General features: G+C 34.4%; 3 protein-coding genes across 6 annotated transcripts; 2 read left to right on the forward strand and 1 right to left on the reverse strand.

Moving 5' to 3' along the window:
- Positions 1-4,896: 4,896 nt before the first annotated feature.
- On the forward strand, positions 4,897-9,125 carry LOC106344027 (bifunctional 3-dehydroquinate dehydratase/shikimate dehydrogenase, chloroplastic-like). Its single transcript, XM_013783397.1, has 10 exons — positions 4,897-5,197; positions 6,397-6,638; positions 6,718-6,823; positions 6,908-7,126; positions 7,208-7,554; positions 7,798-7,861; positions 7,938-8,046; positions 8,144-8,296; positions 8,532-8,680; positions 8,764-9,125. Exons 1-10 carry the CDS (start codon positions 4,967-4,969, stop codon positions 8,965-8,967), a joined length of 1,824 nt encoding a protein of 607 aa, XP_013638851.1. The 5' UTR covers positions 4,897-4,966; the 3' UTR covers positions 8,968-9,125.
- A 2,528-nt stretch (positions 9,126-11,653) lies between these two features.
- Positions 11,654-14,913, forward strand: LOC106295114 (J protein JJJ2). 2 transcript variants are annotated; one of them, XM_013730907.1, is made up of 2 exons: positions 11,654-11,756; positions 12,219-14,913. In XM_013730907.1, exon 2 carries the CDS (start codon positions 12,280-12,282, stop codon positions 14,239-14,241), a length of 1,962 nt encoding a protein of 653 aa, XP_013586361.1. In that variant the 5' UTR covers positions 11,654-11,756; positions 12,219-12,279; the 3' UTR covers positions 14,242-14,913. The 2 variants fall into 2 exon arrangements, with proteins under 2 accessions (XP_013586361.1, XP_013586360.1); XM_013730906.1 differs by lacking the exon at positions 11,654-11,756 and adding an exon at positions 11,767-11,928.
- Positions 14,680-17,667, reverse strand: LOC106295115. 3 transcript variants are annotated; one of them, XM_013730911.1, is made up of 8 exons: positions 17,435-17,667; positions 16,461-16,865; positions 16,229-16,349; positions 15,600-15,912; positions 15,458-15,530; positions 15,302-15,392; positions 15,144-15,223; positions 14,680-15,063 (listed from the first exon to the last, which is right to left on the reverse strand). In XM_013730911.1, the coding sequence occupies exons 1-8, from the start codon at positions 17,519-17,521 to the stop codon at positions 14,929-14,931; spliced, it is 1,305 nt and encodes a 434-aa protein (XP_013586365.1). In that variant the 5' UTR covers positions 17,522-17,667; the 3' UTR covers positions 14,680-14,928. The 3 variants fall into 3 exon arrangements, with proteins under 3 accessions (XP_013586365.1, XP_013586363.1, XP_013586364.1); XM_013730909.1 differs by having other exon boundaries at positions 16,428-16,865; XM_013730910.1 differs by having other exon boundaries at positions 14,929-15,063; positions 16,428-16,850.

A 17,667-nucleotide genomic window follows, 5' to 3' on the forward strand; every position in this document is an offset into this window, starting at 1 on the left:
GTTTAGGGTTTAGAGTTGATGTTTTAGGGTTTAGATTTGAAGTTTTAGGGTTTAGGGTTTAGAGTTGATGTTTTAAGTTTAGATTAGTTAACCTTATGTTTTTTTTTGTCAAAGGTAATCAAAAGGTTATAAATGTCTTTTACCCTTCATTAAAGATGAGGATAAATGTGGTTAGTGTAAACATGAAAAATGGTATTTTGAAAATGATATTTTTGGCAATTTTTCAATAAAGTTTAGTTATTGTTGATTCTCCAATTTTATATAAATCTAGTATGATAAAAAGATGTAAATTACTAACAAAATAGCTATTTCTAATTCTAACAAACATATAATCCAAATAAATGTCCAAAATTATTATATTTTGTTTATTTACTCATTCAATGTTTAATTTTTTTTAATGTTTTGCGACAAAATAAATTAATATAACATATATTTAGACAAACATATTATAGTAAACAAATATTAATATAATATTTATTTTATCATATTAACATAATTATATGTGTATCAATATTATTTTTTATAAAATAATAATTTATGTAAATCTAATAATCATGATATATTGGAAAATTAAACATTAGAATTCTCTGTAAAACATATATTTGCTTTATAAAAGAGAGGATGACAATAGTTAATGCAGAAACCATGAAAATCTAGAGCAATCTATAAAAAAAATTATAAATCAAAATATAAATATTTCCATAGTATCACACTACTCCTAAAATTTATCAACTTTTAAAATCTTCAAATTCTGTACAAATCAAACTCCCAATAAGCCGTTCTTAAATTTTCTCTCTTTTGGAAGTAATTTTGTTGTTTTTTTGTTACGAATACTCTTTGCAGCTGTTTTTTTAAATTAACATCTTATTTGTATTTATCTCGTGAACTTCATAATTGTGTTTCAACTTTTTTTTGATCAAATTGTGTTACAACTTATAATTAAGGATTTTACAAAAAAAAGAAAAAAGACTTCCAACCAAGGACAAGGCAGTGGCGGAGGTAAGAAAAAAGTTTAGGAGGGTCAGTCCGTAATTATTATACATTATAGGATCAATAAAAAAAAATTATAGGGGTCAATTACCAAAATTTTGCAGTATTTTCCAGCTTTTTACATAAATATACATGTAAATGTTTTAAAAATCAGAAATCCACCAGGGTCAATTGACTCCCTTGCCAACGCACTGGCTCTGCCACTGGGACAAGGTGAGTGGTCGCCATCCTCGCACAGTAATGTGCCACGTGCAATCTGTCAGGCATTGACCCATAAACTCATGGGAGAAAAAGAAATGTCCATCTCCGACAATAATGTATAAATTTAATACTGTTTCGTAATAGATATCATTTGTTGACAAAAAAATCATTTTAATTTTCTTTGTTTCAAAATGAATGATTATATATTTTCGATGTAACTTTTCAAACATAGTTTTATTTTTTACTAGGATCAGTACGGGCTACGCCCGTTTTTTTTTTTAAATTTTAATTTTAATTATATATTTAGTATATTTATTTTAACATATAAATATGATAAGAGAAATTTCGTAAGATAGCATTTTTTAAGATTTTGTTACAAAAATAGCCTTCAATGAAGAAAATGACCAAAATAAGTTTTATTAAAAGGTAACATATTTTTACCATTGGGTTAACTAATCTAGACTTAGGGTTTAGAGTTAAGGAGTGGGGTTCTGGGGTTAGGGTTTCAAATTTTTAAAAATAAAAAATAAATATTAAAATTTTCAAAATAAAAATGGGCAATTTTGGTCATTTTTTTCTCGATGTCTATTTTTGTGACAAATACTTTAAAAAAACTATTTGAAAAAATTGCCCATATTATAATCTATTAAGTTGATATAAAAAATATATTATAATCTATTATAAAAATATAAGTTGCTGGATAATTATAAAATAATTTTAAATTATTCATTTGGTTTAGGAGAATTTACAATGTATTTTAACATTATGATCCAAAAACGTTACTGAGCATAATCAAAAGCAAAGACCATAGCTTAAGATTTTTTTTGGGTTTATAGTGTATGATAATTTGTTTGAGTGGGACACACTACCAACCACAAAAGTTTTACTAATTTACTCGTAAGATAGTGTCTTCAGAATTCATAATTGCAACAATGTTTTATACTTAAATCATGTACAAAGCAAAATTAATATTATATTTCCCTAAAAATAACTAACACAAAGAAAAAAAAACGAAAAAAATTTAACAGGATCAAAATAAGCAGAGCTTATTGATAAGAAGGTCCATATGTTTAATGCTTCATTTTACTTCGACTTTCTTTGTTTACATGGCTTTTACGCTTCGGGTAAATCTAAAATTAACTTTTTAAAACATTGACGACATCTTCGGGGTTGAAACGAAACAAAGATCAGTAAAACAACTTAGAAACACATCTTGGTGATATTCACTGTTTGACTAAAGAAATAAAAGAAGCAACCAATGGAGAATAATAATAAGCAAAACCCAGTTAAGAAAACTAAGACGGGCATAAGCACATTAGTTATTAGACATTAAGGTTTAATTGATTTTTTCTACGCACTTCATTAGGAGTTGCCCGTGGCGGATGAGTTCCTGAATATAGCACGCGTTCACAATCACCGGTGCTCGTTGACATGTCTTATGCTGCAGTTCAGCTGACGGTCTTCTCCTCGCAACATCTGCACCTGCTACCCAAGAAAATCTATTTAGAACAAATCAACAAATGCACAAAATATCGGGTTTGGCTAAAGGTTTGGTTTATATAGCATACCCGGTTCATGTCAGGTCGCATTGTGGCTATATGAGGAGTGCACATTGAAGCTGTTGTCATCACTCGTTTCATCTCTCTTTGATCAAACTCATTTCCTTGGCGAGGACCCAGAAAAGGTTTTTCTTGTGTAAGGAAACAATGATCTCATCCCAAAACTTTCACTGTTTCTAAATAGAATTTCGGATACATTATTATTAACGATGCTCTGTCAGCTTGCTGTATCAACATCTCTAGGACTGGTTCCGACCTCTAGAAGCAATACACCCTCACCGATGGCAAACACATCAACCTCCTCATCAACAATGTCGTGTATGAAGTATCTTGGTGGTCCACTTGGCATGGTCTTCTACTCTTCTTGCCATTAATTCAAATATATCCAAACAAAGAAACCTTTGAATCAAATTATTATCAAACGTAAGTGGTTGGAAACATGAAAAGATGGGGTTTTACCTTTAACCTTTGAAGTTTTTCTTTCTTTTTTTCTTCTATGCTTGAAAACATCATCTCTAATTCATGAGTATAAGCTTGGTAATAACACATAAGAAACATACACTAAACCTGCAAGTTTGTTTCTACCTTCAGCATTCTAACCATGTTTTCTAGCAAGTCAATGTGCGGGTAATTCTTTGTTATTTCATCATTCTCTCTACGGCCTTTCTCAACAATCTCTCCTTCTGATGGAGCTTTCCTCCCACATCATCAAGGATTAAAAACCTTCTTATCCATCCACCCCTCAAGTCTGAATATGTTGGAAACTAACACCGAACGGTAATATAATATACCGAACCGTAAATAATATTGGATATAAGAAAGCCTGAGTACAAAAAGGCATTCAGAGAAATGCATCAATCTCCAGACTGATGACTGCCTCAATTACAATATTGGATATAATACCTTGTGCAGCAGATTCCATGACTGCCTCGATGATTATGTAATTTCTTTAAGTGGGTCTCATACCGGACCAAAAATGCATCAATCTCGAGTAATTACTTAGGTATTCAGAGAAACTGCACAAAACTTTAACAACGCAATACTATGAGAAAATCAATATCACAGGCTCTAACAATCCATAAAATAAGGAATATTAAACGACGCGATTGAATTCCTACTGAGAGATTCTTCACGTCGATTTGAGCATCTCAAGCTCTCGAAACTCCATTGTTGATGTGGGAGAACATATCAGAAGATCGTCGTTGTCCAGGATTGAAGAGCACGAAGAACCCTAAATTTTGATAGGACGCAGATGAAGAAGATTCGGGTTTCTCGTTATTGGGATTTCTTGCTTGAGTAATATCTTAAGCCCGCATAAAAAACAAACGTAGCCCAGTAATTACAAACACATCGTGTTAATGAAACGGCGAGTTAATGAAACGGTGAGTTTTAAGTCCGGACATGTGTCGTAATGTAAGGAGACGACTTATCTAGCTGGAATCTGACGTGGTTTAATTAGAGTGAAGCAAACACTACTTTATAATAATATTTTTTAACTAACCAATGAATGTTTATTTAAATTATTGTACATTAAATGAAGCTATATATATATATATATTATTATTTTTTAATTTTTTTTAATCCGATTCAAATATGTCAAAGTGACATTTTTGTGAAATGAAAAGAATAATTAAAAGTGTGATTGTTTAGTAAAATTAGCGCAACAAAAAGTAGAGTAAGAAAGTTTACTCTTTGTTTCCACCTAAATGTATCCAATCAAGATAAAAATATAAAAGGTGTTTACTCTGATTTGCGCTGGAAACTGATATTTTTTTTTTCCTACTTTTATCTCTCTTTCAAAAAGATGTGAAACCTAAACTCAAATTCATAAATAATCAAAAAGTACTTATATCTTTTGAACCCAAAAAAAAACTAAAAAAATATAATTTAACTAGAACCTAACAAAAAAAAAAAAACTAGAACCAAGCCAAAAATTGAATGCCCATACCTAAACAAATTTGTGAGCAAACAGACACGTTAATAAATTTGTCAACAAAAATAATCAAAACGGGTGATTTATGATTATCCAAACGAAACATACTATTTTCTTAAAATTGTTTTTGTTTATTTTCAATTTGTATGAATACTTTTCTGTTGAAGATCACATGTCCCAAACAATATAATTTTGAAGGAAATGTGTTCCACATGTCTAATAACACATATAACTAACTAATAAACTGTGAAGAAAAGCTGTACGGTCTGTCGACGTCTTTACAATGGCTCCTTCTTCTTCAGCTAATGTTCGCCCTTCTCATATCCTCTCCATCCCACGACCGTCACCGACCTGCGTTCCCAACCTCCGTCTCCTGGCCTCCGGTTTCAGTCTCATCTTCAAATCGAGTTACTTATCCGCCGAACTCTCTTCCCGGCAAACCAGGAGTGTGCAGGTTCCTGTAGTTTCCTCCACTCGAATGCAACGTCGAAGCATGGAACAAAGCAATGTCTATGTTAGTGATTTTTTTCTTGGTTCGTGTTCAAATAAAGTTTGAAACTTTTTGAAATTTGGTGTTTCTTGTAAGGTCTATCCTTAATTAGTTGTCGTTAAAAAAGGAAAAAAATTACCAAAAAAAAAATCAGTTTTCTAAAGAGCTTTTTAGGACATTTCGAATGGTTCGCCAATTTTTTTCCTTTAAATGAGATAAACTTAAAATTTTGTTTTTGTTCCTATGGTTTTACTCATTTCCCACTCAAAACGAATATTTTAAATATATTGTATTATTACTATTTATTATCAATTCCAAAATTCTTATTATTTTATAAAATTTACTAATTTTACCCAAATAAAATTTATTTGAACTAAATATTCATTATATACATATAAGTTTAGTTTCTTAAAAAACATATAATAATTTATATAAACTTATAACTGTATTGCTAAAGTATATTAATTTCTTTAAAGTGTAAAACATATATACTAAATATTTTTAGGTATAAAACAAAACTATAAGAAAATAAGGATCAATTCATAACAAAAAAATTTAACATTAAAATGAATATGTAAATAGTGTTCCCTCAAACATAAACTCATTTTTTCTTCAGAATAATGCATCATTAGAATTTTTTCTTTCATTTTTGATATTTTCTTTAAAATGAAAAACTGTTGGAGACGTCAATTATTGAGACACCGATTATCTTTTAAACTACATAAAAATTACAATATTATTGTAATAAATTATAACAATTAATATATTTTTCGTTTTGTAAAATTTTTTCTTTCAATATTTTTTCACACAGATTAGAAATAATTGAAATATATTTTTTTATTAGTTATACATATTTAATCAATAGTATTTAAAATAAATAGAACTATTTATAGAATTAACGCGTTTTATAATTAATATTAAACTCAAAATTACATTACAATTTTAAAATAATATTTTAATGTAAAAATATTAAAATGACACTCTTTTGAAACAGAGACATACTTGATCAAAATAAATAATATAAACTTTATCATTTGTAAGAAAATAACAGTTAATATAAAACGTTACTATTTACTGTTCACTATGTTACTGTAACCTAACAAATAATAATTGCAAAAATGGTGGGCCAGTGCTTCACACCTACACTTTTTAGTTATGACTTTTTGCGACCTTAATTAGAAATCCATATTGTAAAACCCATGAGTGAGTGATGATCCTCTTAGGTGGCTTCAAATTCTATGGAAACGGAGATTGGAAGTCAAGAAATCACCAAGAATCCGAGCTTGATCTGTGCTCCAGTGATGGCGGATTCAATAAACAAGATGGTGACTGAAACGTGCAAAGCACGTGAACTGGGTGCAGATTTGGTGGAAATTCGATTAGATAGTCTCAAGGGTTTCAACCCTCTTGAGGATCTTAAAACAATCATTAAAAAATCTCCTCTTCCCACTCTATTCACCTACAGGTTTGTGTGTGTGTGTTAAAGCTTGGGACTACTTTCTTGCGCTGCAGTACGAGTAATGTTGTTGTTTATATAATGTCAGACCAAAATGGGAAGGTGGTCAATATGACGGCGATGATAATGAGCGGCTGGATGTGCTCCGTTTGGCCATGGAACTAGGAGCTGATTACATTGATGTTGAACTTCAGGTTATCATCATAATAAACTGATGTTTTTTTTATTGTTTTGATGCTAATTAGTTTCTCTTTCTTCATATTTTTTATGTGTTTAAGGTTGCAAGTGAGTTCATCAAATCGATTAAAGGAAAGAAGCCTAAAAATTTTAGAGTTATTGTTTCATCACACAACTATCAGAATACCCCTTCCCTTGAGGATCTCAATGACCTTGCTGTAAGCATACAACGGGCTGGAGCCGACATAGTGAAAATTGTTACTACTGCTGTGGACATCACAGATGTTGCTCGCATGTTCCATATAACTTCAAATTCTCAAGTTAGCTGCCTTGCCTTGCACGTTTGCTGCTGATCTCTGAATGTGATTCTAATGTTTGAACTTCTTCACCTGAAATTTCAGATTCCCACAATAGGACTTGTTATGGGTCAAAGGGGTCTAATGTCTCACATTCTTTGTTCGAAATTTGGTGGATATTTGACCTTTGGCACCTTGGAATCCGGAAAAGTTTCTGCATCTGGTCAACCAACGATCAAGGATCTGTTGGATCTTTACAACTTTAGAAGAATTGGTCCTGACACTAAGGTTTATGGAGTTATTGGCCAGCCTGTCAGTCACAGCAAATCACCTGTTGTCCACAATCAAGCTTTCAAATCAGTTGATTTTAATGGAGTATATGTTCACCTATTAGTTGATGATATTGCAAGCTTTCTCAAAGCATACTCATCCTCTGATTTCGTTGGATTCAGGTAATTTTTGAGGGTAGAGCCGGCCCTGAAATTTTGAAGGCTATAAACAATTTAGTAAGAGTTTATATAAATTTTTTTTACAAATTTTTGAGCCTATATATATATATATGTAAAATTTTCTTAAACTTTTTGGGACTATAGACCAATACTTCACCAGCCTATGCTCAGGGCCATCCCTGCTCCAGAAGATAAACTTTCCGAGTAATGAACAGAATCGTTATGTATATCTTTTTGTACCTGTAGCTGTGGAATTCCTCACAAAGAAGCTGCATTGACATGTTGTGATGAGGTTGATCCATTGGCAAAGGTCCGGTTTGCTAATCACTATGGGATGGAATAAATCTGCTTCAACCCTGAATGCTTGATTAATTATTTTTTTACAGTCTATAGGAGCTGTGAACACTATACTAAGGAGACAAAGTGATGGAAAGTTGATGGGTTACAACACGGATTGTATTGGTTCCATTTCTGCTATTGAGGATGGCCTTCGAAGTATGTTCGTCTATGTTGACAGCATTAAATCCTTTGTTAGAGAACTTACGGTTTTACTCATGTTGGCTTTTCCTTCTTTTTTTTTGCTTTCGTTGAGGCTCAAGTCATCCGAGCAGTGTACGTTGTACATCTGCTTCGCCATTAGCCGGTAAAACAGTGGTGGTTATTGGTGCTGGTGGAGCAGGCAAGGCAGTTGCTTATGGTGCAAAAGTGAAGGGGGCCAAAGTTGTAATTGCTAATCGAACTTATGGTAAAAATACATGTCTCTTTATTGAAACCTTTTAAGTAGTGGTGGTTAGGCACCTTATAGAAAATTATTGTTTATGAGGACATTTAGACTGATTTAAAAAAAAACATTTTGGAAAAATAGCTTCGTTTAGACTTGATTTGCTGACTAGACGGACGCCTAGACGCTGCCCTATACCAATTTTTAAATCACTGATACGATTTGTTAACTCTTTTCATGGTGTTGTGTTATTTTGAAGAACGAGCACTAGAGGTTGCAGAAGCAATCGGAGGCAGAGCGGTATCTCTAGCGGATTTAGAGAGCTTCCATCCAGAAGACGGCATGGTTTTGGCCAACACCACTTCTGTAGGTATGCAACCAAATGTCGATGAGACTCCCATTTCCAAGGTTAGCTCTCTCTCTCTATAGAGTAACGAAGGAGCCGTTACATTCTTTTCTTTTAATGTATAGCTTCCTTATTGGTTCCCCAGTATGCATTGAAGCACTACGCACTAGTATTTGATGCGGTGTATACTCCAAGAGTCACCAGACTGTTACGGGAAGCAGAAGAATGTGGAGCCGTAACAGTGTCGGGGTCAGAGATGTTTGTGAGACAGGCTTACGAGCAGTTTGAGATTTTCACTGGTTTGCCCGCTCCAAAGGAACTCTACTGGGAGGTCATGTCAAAGTACTGAGACCTCTCTCGCTTGTGTGTGAATGTCTTATCTTCTTCGTCATCCATTGCATGGAAACTCAAGTCAATAAACTTTAGCTGTTTCTCTATGTATTGTATTTATATAAAACGATAAAAGCTTTTTGAGTTGATTAGATTATGAAAATGTGCAATTATCGAGTTTACTGATTGTGAAATATGTAACAACTCTTTTCGTCTCAAAGACAATAACAAGAACACCTTTTTTTTTCCTATCAGATTGATTATAAACGAATTATATAAAATCTTCTTGATAAATTACGGTTGATCATTATCCGTTATCCACTCACTAGTCACTTTTAAGTTTTAACTCTAACTAGATTTTGACCTGCCCTTAAGAGAATGGATATGTTTTTTATTTTATATTTTTTTAGAAATTTAATTTTTTTATATTTATGTGTTTTATTAATATTTGTGTTTTTCTTTGTATAATCTATACTATTAAAAGGGAAGGATTCAAAATGTACTTATGAAATATTGTTGGACCTATTTACTAGAAACTTAATATTTGTTATTTACCTTAATCAGTCAAAATATATCAATATTATTAAAATATGATCTATCCTAATATTACTCTTACAGTATTTCTGTATCCAACAAATTAATGTCGTAATCACAGTTGAATTAGTTATGCTTTTGTCTATGTTATTTAGTTAATCACCAATATGCAATATCATTTACATATGATTTCTACTCCATCTCACATGCCATCGCCGTCAACTCATAAGTGGGTCTACATATGGATTCCATTAGTTCATACCACACAATCTTACATGTGCCATTGACACATCTATTAATCCACACATTGCAAAATTATCAAACTAACACATACTCTATTCAAAGTTTCAACCAACCCGATGCTAGCCATCATAACCAAATTACACAATACTAATTTTATGAGAAATATATATGTTTTCCTGTCTGAAAATCTCTCATACACAATATACACATCTTAAATGTAACCAATAACAAAAACTATCACAACAAAGTATACCATTCTAAGTTTGTATACCAAACCATTATAACCATCCGAAATGATTTATATAACAATCTAACCTTCTTAAATAATTTTAATATTATTTTATGACATTTAATTATTCATTAATATTTTCTAGATTTAAATTTGACACAAAATATGGCATACTCAAAAAAAATTGATAGGTAGTATTAAAACATAAATTATAGAAAAATATGACATACTAAAAAAAATTGATAGGTAGTATAAAAATATAAATACATTTAACATAAATTATAGAAAAATATGACATACTAAAAAAAATTGATAGGTAGTATAAAAATATAAATACATTTAACATAAATTATAGAAAAATGTTTAAAACATAAAAAAAAATGATCAATACAAAACAGGTTAAAATATATAATAGTTTGTTTTAAATTATACTATTAAAAATAAAATCAAGGTAAAATAAGTTAAGCAAACGGGTTAAATAAATAAACGTGCAGGTCAAAATTATATGAAATCTTTAAAATTTTAGTCTAATTTAAAATAAAAAATAAATCAGATAAATAACTTTAAAAAGTTTAAAAATATATAAAGTATGAAAAATTATTTTTATTACATAAACAAAATTTTCAACCGAATATTAATTCCGCGTTTTTAAGCGCAGATCAAAATCTAGTATGTTTCTTATATGATTAATAAGAGGTTTTAATAATTGTATTAAAATAATTGTACCACACTTATACTGATAGGTCTTGATGTTGTTTTAATATAATAGATTAAAATAAAATATTTATCTTATAACCCATTTTGTGTTAAAATCATTTATCATTTTTATGCTTTAAAACTTTTTGATACAATTTGTGAAATTTACTTATATAATTTGATTTTGTTATTTAAATTAGAATTAATATTTATAAATATATAATATGATTATTCAGCTGTAGTTGTTAGAAAGTTGAGTAAAATGCAAAAGTTGATCTTAATATTAAACGTTTCTCGACAGTTTTTTTAGTACGATAGGAAGAAGTGGGTTTCCATTAATTTGGAATCAAAGAAATGGTTATAAAATATGTATAAGATAGTTATTGTTGGACTAAATTTCAATATCATGATTTAACAGTATCGATGATCACAGTTTTCCTAATATTTTTGTTTGTTTTTCCTTGTTTATAGACGAAAAAGGAAAGAAACTGCACAATGCATCGTTCGAGATTGTTCTGATCGCATGTTTTTGTTTCCCGCCAAATTTAATTGTGAAATGAGAAAACTTTCCCACGCGAAACACTGAGATTAATAAGAAGTTACAAAAACAAGTTTATTGTTTTCCACCGCCTGTGATCTCTTGTTTTATCTCGTCGATCATCAGCAAGAAGTAAGCATTCCTTTTTTAATCCTTTTTTTTTTTTTTTTGATTATGTTTCCATTATTTAATCATGAATCTTTTCGTCTCTCTGCTCCTAATAGTATTTGTCTGAATCTGAATCTCAACGTTGCGTTTATTTGCTCTCTTTCCGATTTTATAGTTTTCCAGATTCTGATTTGGCTTTCCGTTGGTTTATTCTCCTTGTTAAAATCGCATATCTGATTTTACGTTCTTTATAAAAAAAATCTAACCGTAATTTCAATTCTAACTAAAATTTAAGGACCTGGTCTGCAATTAATTAGAATACGTCATCTTTGTAAATAAAATAAAAAAAATTACTAGAAGAAAAGAAAAAACAAACAAAAAACATAAACCAGAAAAAAAGGTTAGATTTGGTTTTTAGTTCTAACCGCTTCCTCTCCGCCGATCGTCTGCTATCCCTCCGGTGAGCTCTCTTAAAAAATCTCTCTCATTTATTTTTCCACCCAATTAAAAACCTTCATTTCAATTCATTGTTCTTCTTCGGATCGTGTATCAATTTCAAAATTCTGAGAATCCTACTCTGTTTTGTCTCGCTCCACGAGTCTGCCTCTGTATCAATCACATCTTATGCATCTGTAAAAACTCCACCTTTTGTTAGTTTCTGGGCTTAATTATGCATTTAATCACATCCCAGTATAACTTGTATTGTAGAGAGGAACACGGCTTAGGGTTTTTGGATTTTCGAAAATTTCCCAAATTTTACTTTTTTTTTTTTCTATTCATTACACTCGAAAAGGTTACACCTTGTTATGTTTTTTTCATTACGATCAATAGTACTTTTTCACCTTACCAGTTATTTAACGGTTTAGTTTAGAGTTTGTAGCACGCTCACTTAACTGTCAAAATCGTTATCTTTCTGTAACAGGAGGATCCAAGCAGAGGTGGATATTGGACAAAGAGCATTTTATATTCACTGTCTGGTGGTAATGAATATTAATAGAGATGAGGCTCTAAGAGCCCAAGCTTTAGCAGAAGCCTTAATGCAAAAATCTAATTTCACCGCCGCTCGTAAGCTCGCCATCAAGGCTCACAGCATGGACTCCACTCTTGAGAACATATCTCACATGACAATGGTCTGCGAGGTGCACTGCGCCGCGACGGAGAAGACGTTCGGCAACAACGAGATGGACTGGTACGGGATACTCCAGGTCGACGTGAACGCTGACGACGCCATCATCAAGAAACAGTACAGGAAGCTGGCGCTTCTCCTCCACCCTGATAAAAACAAGCTACCCGGCGCCGAGTCGGCTTTTAAACTCATCGGTGAGGCTCAGAGGATGCTTTTGGATAAAGAGAAGAGGATGCTTCATGATGTTAAACGCAGAACGAGGCCTGCTGCACCTGTGCCGCCGTATAGACCACAGCAGGCAAGTGTTAATACGAGGAATGTCTTCAACGGGGTGAGACCTCAAGGCCAGCCGCCACACGGTTTCGCTCCTCGGCCAACGTTTTGGACCTCTTGTCCCTTTTGTGGGAGCAGGTATGAGTATGGGAGGGAGCATATCAAGAGAGAAGTTGCTTGCCTGTCTTGCAAAAAGCTGTTCACTGCTTTTGAAGTTTCTTTTCCGACACAACAGAACATGTTTCCAGGCCAAAAGGCTTGCCCTGAGCCTCACAAGCGTCCGTATGATAGTAAAAATGTGCCTTCGGCTTCTACTGCAGAAAACAATAACGAAAAGAGGAAGAGGAAGAGGAAGAGAAAGGATATGGATGAGCCTAGTGAAAGCTCTGAGATTGAGAGTAGCAGCGACTCGGACGATGATAGTAACAATGTGCCCCCTGGAAAGAAGGCGACGGCTTCTACTGCAGAAAACAATAACGGAAAGAGGAAGAGAAAGGATATTGATGAAGCTAGTGAAAGCTCTGACAGTGAGAGTAGCAGTGACTCAGAAGATGATGATGCTATGGCAGCAGGAGATATAGGGTCTAATGGAGGACGGGAGCCTCGGAGGTCAGTACGTAGCAAGCGTCAGGTTTCTTATAACGAGAGTTTGAGCGACGATGAAGATGTTGACTTAGTCAACGACGTTGGGGAAGGGTCCGGGAAAAATGTAGATACTGAAAAGGAGGAAGAAGAGAAGCAGACAGATGAGGATCATCATCACCAGTCTAATGAAGCCTTAAACCCAAAGGAGAAGATACAAGAAAGCTTAGATGATTGGGAGGACGAGGAGTCAAGTTTAGGAGGTGAAGAAGCAAATGTTATCAACTGTGAGGATCCTGAGTTTTCAGACTTTGATAAGTTGAGGGAGAAGAGCTGTTTTGAGGAACGTCAGGTATGGGCTTTGTATGATGAAGGAGAGGGGATGCCTAGATTCTACGCTGTCATAAGAAAAGTTACAAAACCAAGATTCTCTGTAAAGTACGTATGGTTAGAGCCAGAGGAAACAAGAGATTTGCCAGTGTCTGTTGGTAGGTACGTACTTGGGGATGAGGGTAAGACAAGTAGCTGTGACTTATTCTCTCATCTGGTTCAAAGCAAAACAAGAAGCAACGCTAAGAACTTCACTGTGTTCCCGGGGAAAGGGGAAACGTGGGCTCTTTTCAAGAACTGGGACATGGAGGAGGAGGAGGACTCAGATTCTCCACGTGAGTACGAGTTTGTTGAGATACTGTCTGATCATGAGGAGGGAGGCGGGACGGTGTCTGTGGGGTTCTTGTCTAAAGTGGAAGGGTTTAAGTATGTGTACAGTCCATTGCCGGAGGAGGAATCGGATACTTTTGAGATTCCGCCTCATGAGTTGTTTAGATTCTCGCATAGGGTGCCGTCGTTTAGATTGAAGGGAACAGAAGGGAGAGGGGTGTTGGAAGGTTGGTACGAGCTTGATCCAGCTGCTTTGCCAGTTCTTGGCTCTCAAGACCAAGACCATCATCAATCTCCACCTTGAGGAATCTACCTGTTGTTGATGACTTGCTCAAATCACTGTTCTTGTGGAACCGGTTTATTATTGGCGTACAGGTTTACTGACTGAGAAAAAACCGGAGCTCCCCAGGGAGGCCTTTTGTTAAAAAGCTTGGTGATACCTCTTTGTTGTCATGTGATATGGTCAAGTCATGACTTGGAGATTGTTTAGTTGTTTGTAGCTAACTCTCGCGTTTTTTTTTTTTGTATTTTCTTAGTTTTACTCAAGACTTGTAGCTGAATCAGCATATGCTTCTAACTACATTGTTGCTACAGTCAGAGAGCGTTATCCATTTTCACCTGTGACATAGCATCAGTTTCATCTTTTGTTATGATTCTCGCTTTGGGTGCAAGAGGTCCCTAGTTCGATTCTCGAAATGCCCTTTTATTCTCTCATTGGTTGACCAACTGATGTTCTCATAAGTCACCTACATTAGCATCTTTATTCAGAAGAGAAGAAACAGATCACATACATTAAACTCTTTTCACCTGATACAAGAATGTCTCTTTTACAAACTTATCATCTTCCCCAAAAAAGAACACTAAAGGAAAGGGGGGGACACAAATGAGGAACGTGGGCATATCTACATTTTACATGTCACTGCTGGATCAGATGAACACCTTCTTCTCCTTTTTCCAGAATACAAACACACCAAAGGATAGGCGTGTGTATTCACACTGGATTTGAGTTCTCTGCAACACGTGCACGCCAAGCGAAGTAATTAAGGTACAAGGAGTTTAAACACACTGCTATTCCAAAACCAAGAATCCCTGCAAATAGTATAGAATATATCGCAGGTAGCCTCACCTGAAACACAGAGATTGAGATTATATTTTTCCATTTTTACAAGTAATCAAATGCGAGGAAGTGAGAGAGTATTTTCTTACTGTAGAATATAAAAGATGAACCAACATGCCTACAAGAGCAAACTCGAGTGCTGCGTATGTCCATATGTATTCTCTGATAGCTGCAGAGTCAGATATGGTATTAACATAAGTTAAAGAGAGAGAGAGACTTTGAAGGGTCTGTGAGGGAGTGTTTTTACCTAGGACAATGGCGAAAACAGATGCTAAGAGGCCTAACGTTAATGAAAACGGCCCTGCTATGTAGATAGCTTGCGTGTTGAGATCCCGAATCTATAAAAACAAACAAGTCAATATCCTTCGATATTAAGAGACAGATCATTTGTATTGAAGCTTACCAGTAATTGCTCGAGGAAGAAGAAGTAACAGACCGTGCTGATGAGAACCAGCACCACAAACTCTTGCCAAGCACTGCACACCCAATCCATTCAGTTTCTCAGTTGTGTTATTTCCAATAAGAATCAAGAAGTTAAAGAGTACCTAGCGGTTTGTGACTGCAGATTCTGTTGACTGCGGTCACGTCTGCTGTTTAGTTGATTAGTCGTAGGCACGCGGAGCAATATAACCGGCAAGTTCTTGACTTCTTGTCTACACACGTCGCAGGTTCTTGTCCCCTTTGTGCTAAACCACTTGATGGCACACGCTTCGTGAACAAGCCTGAGATCGCCTTTGCAGCTGCACTCCATTTTCAGAGTGTTGCCTTCTTCGCACTCGTCTAGGCAGATCCTGCACACCGCTTCTTCCTCTGGAATCTCTTCTTCCGTTTCTTCAGTGGGAACTGGAGAGATTTGATCTGCCAATGAAGAAAAAAATCAAAAGCAAGATCATAATTAGTATATGTTACATATAGCACATGACTGCACCAATAAGGTCTACATTTCTTTCAATGAATATGCAATGCACATGACTCAATCTATTACTCATACTATTATTATGCAGACCTCAAGTTTTCTCACAAGTCTGTATCTGTTTGGTTCAATGAAAATTTAAAAGTAGATGATAGAAAGTTATACTCAAGAAAGTCAAAGTATAAACTGGTTAATTGACTGCGCCTAAACTCAACACTCAGATGAAAACACTTGAAGTTAACATCTGTTAGAAACATGTACCTGCGCTTGTTTCCGACGCAACATGAGCTTTGCGGTTGTCAAAAGAAATAGATCGAACAATGACTTTGTTTCTCCCAGGCATGGACAATGACCTTGGAACTGGTGGATGCATAGAATCTTTCTGCAACAAAATAAAATCTCCATTTAGTCAGTTCATCTATTTACAAAGTTTATTGTAAGATAGCAAACACTCCCCAACCTTAGGAGGTTCACCGGGAACAGCAGCTGAGACCTGAGGAGGCACCACAGGGGATAACTTTGCTGGCTGTCTAGACGGAAGAGACAAGCATCTTTGCCAATAAGGCGAAGTTGCTGAAGCATTGGCCTTTTTAGCAGCTCCTTCTTCCATGAGACCGGGAGAGAGTAGAGAGCTTCTCTCGCTTTCAGGATGGGTTACAACTTTCTTTTTCAAGCTGAGATTACGGAGGATGCCTCTTGGTGAAGGTGAGGATGTGGTGCTGCCGCTTTTGAATGAGCTTGTGGACTTTAGTGAGCCCTTTGGGATACGGCTGCCACCAACGAATGGGATTGGTCTAGGGGGTATTTGTATTGAAAGATCCGAGTGTGTTCCGCTCGGTTGAGAGCAGCTCTGCACATCTTCTTCAGTAGATTTTTCTTTCACCTGATGATCACCAGCCTATATAAGTAAGTAAAGTAACACATGTCAAAGTTCAGACCTTTCTCATGCACAAAAAAAAGAGATTAAACATAAGCTTGGTCCTCCTTTACTTGACTCTTTAAAAAGATACTAACTTTGCAATAGCAAACATATGCAAACTAGACATCAGGCTCAAAAGAAACAATCTTGCTCCATACCAAAACTCTAAGTTTAACAAGTCAATAGATTTGTACTTGTTCAGAAAAGCTTCTTCTATGTATAAAACAATCTCAAGTAGCTCATTTTTTATATATATATATGTAAAACAGAGACATAAACAAATCAGAAAGGGAGATTCTCATGGCTACTAAGTGAATCAGATATATAGATCAAATCCACAGAAAAAGACAAGATCCCTAATCAGAAAGAGTTAAAACATAATTAACAATAAAGCTCTTTCCTTTGAATAAGCCACGGGAAATTAAGAGAGATTATTAGATAAAGCTTACAGATTTACTTTATAATCTAAAAGCCCAGAATGATAAAGCTTTATTAGGTTTTAAAGGAAGGAGGAGACAAAGATTGGGGTTTTGTTTGAAGATATGCACCTGAGAGTGAGGAGGAGAAGAATCAGCCACGATTATAGCGATTTCGGGTTGTTGTTCAGCTGCTGATTCTTCTTGCTTCATCATCATCGGACCAAATATTAAACCCGATTATATGTAAATTAACTAAATATCACTATGAAGTATGAACTCAAAAGCTCAGAGAGAGAGAGAGAGAGAGAGAGAGAGATAATAAAGGAGAGAGGTCTATTTAATGAAATAATTCAAGGTTTTTT

Source organism: Brassica oleracea, chromosome C5, assembly GCF_000695525.1.
Source record: "Brassica oleracea var. oleracea cultivar TO1000 chromosome C5, BOL, whole genome shotgun sequence".
Classification (NCBI taxonomy): Eukaryota; Viridiplantae; Streptophyta; class Magnoliopsida; order Brassicales; family Brassicaceae; genus Brassica; species Brassica oleracea.

Coding starts and splice junctions, on each gene's coding strand:
- LOC106344027 (XM_013783397.1), top strand. CDS start 4,967: ATGGCTCCTTCTTCTTCAGCTAATGTTCGCCCTTCTCATATCCTCTCC. Junction 8,047..8,143: donor TATTGAGGATGGCCTTCGAA/GTATGTTCGTCT, acceptor GCTTTCGTTGAG/GCTCAAGTCATCCGAGCAGT. Junction 8,297..8,531: donor AATTGCTAATCGAACTTATG/GTAAAAATACAT, acceptor GTTATTTTGAAG/AACGAGCACTAGAGGTTGCA.
- LOC106295115 (XM_013730909.1), bottom strand. CDS start 17,521: ATGATGATGAAGCAAGAAGAATCAGCAGCTGAACAACAACCCGAAATC. Junction 15,531..15,599: donor CTGCAGTCACAAACCGCTAG/GTACTCTTTAAC, acceptor TTGGGTGTGCAG/TGCTTGGCAAGAGTTTGTGG. Junction 15,393..15,457: donor TCTTCCTCGAGCAATTACTG/GTAAGCTTCAAT, acceptor TTGTTTTTATAG/ATTCGGGATCTCAACACGCA.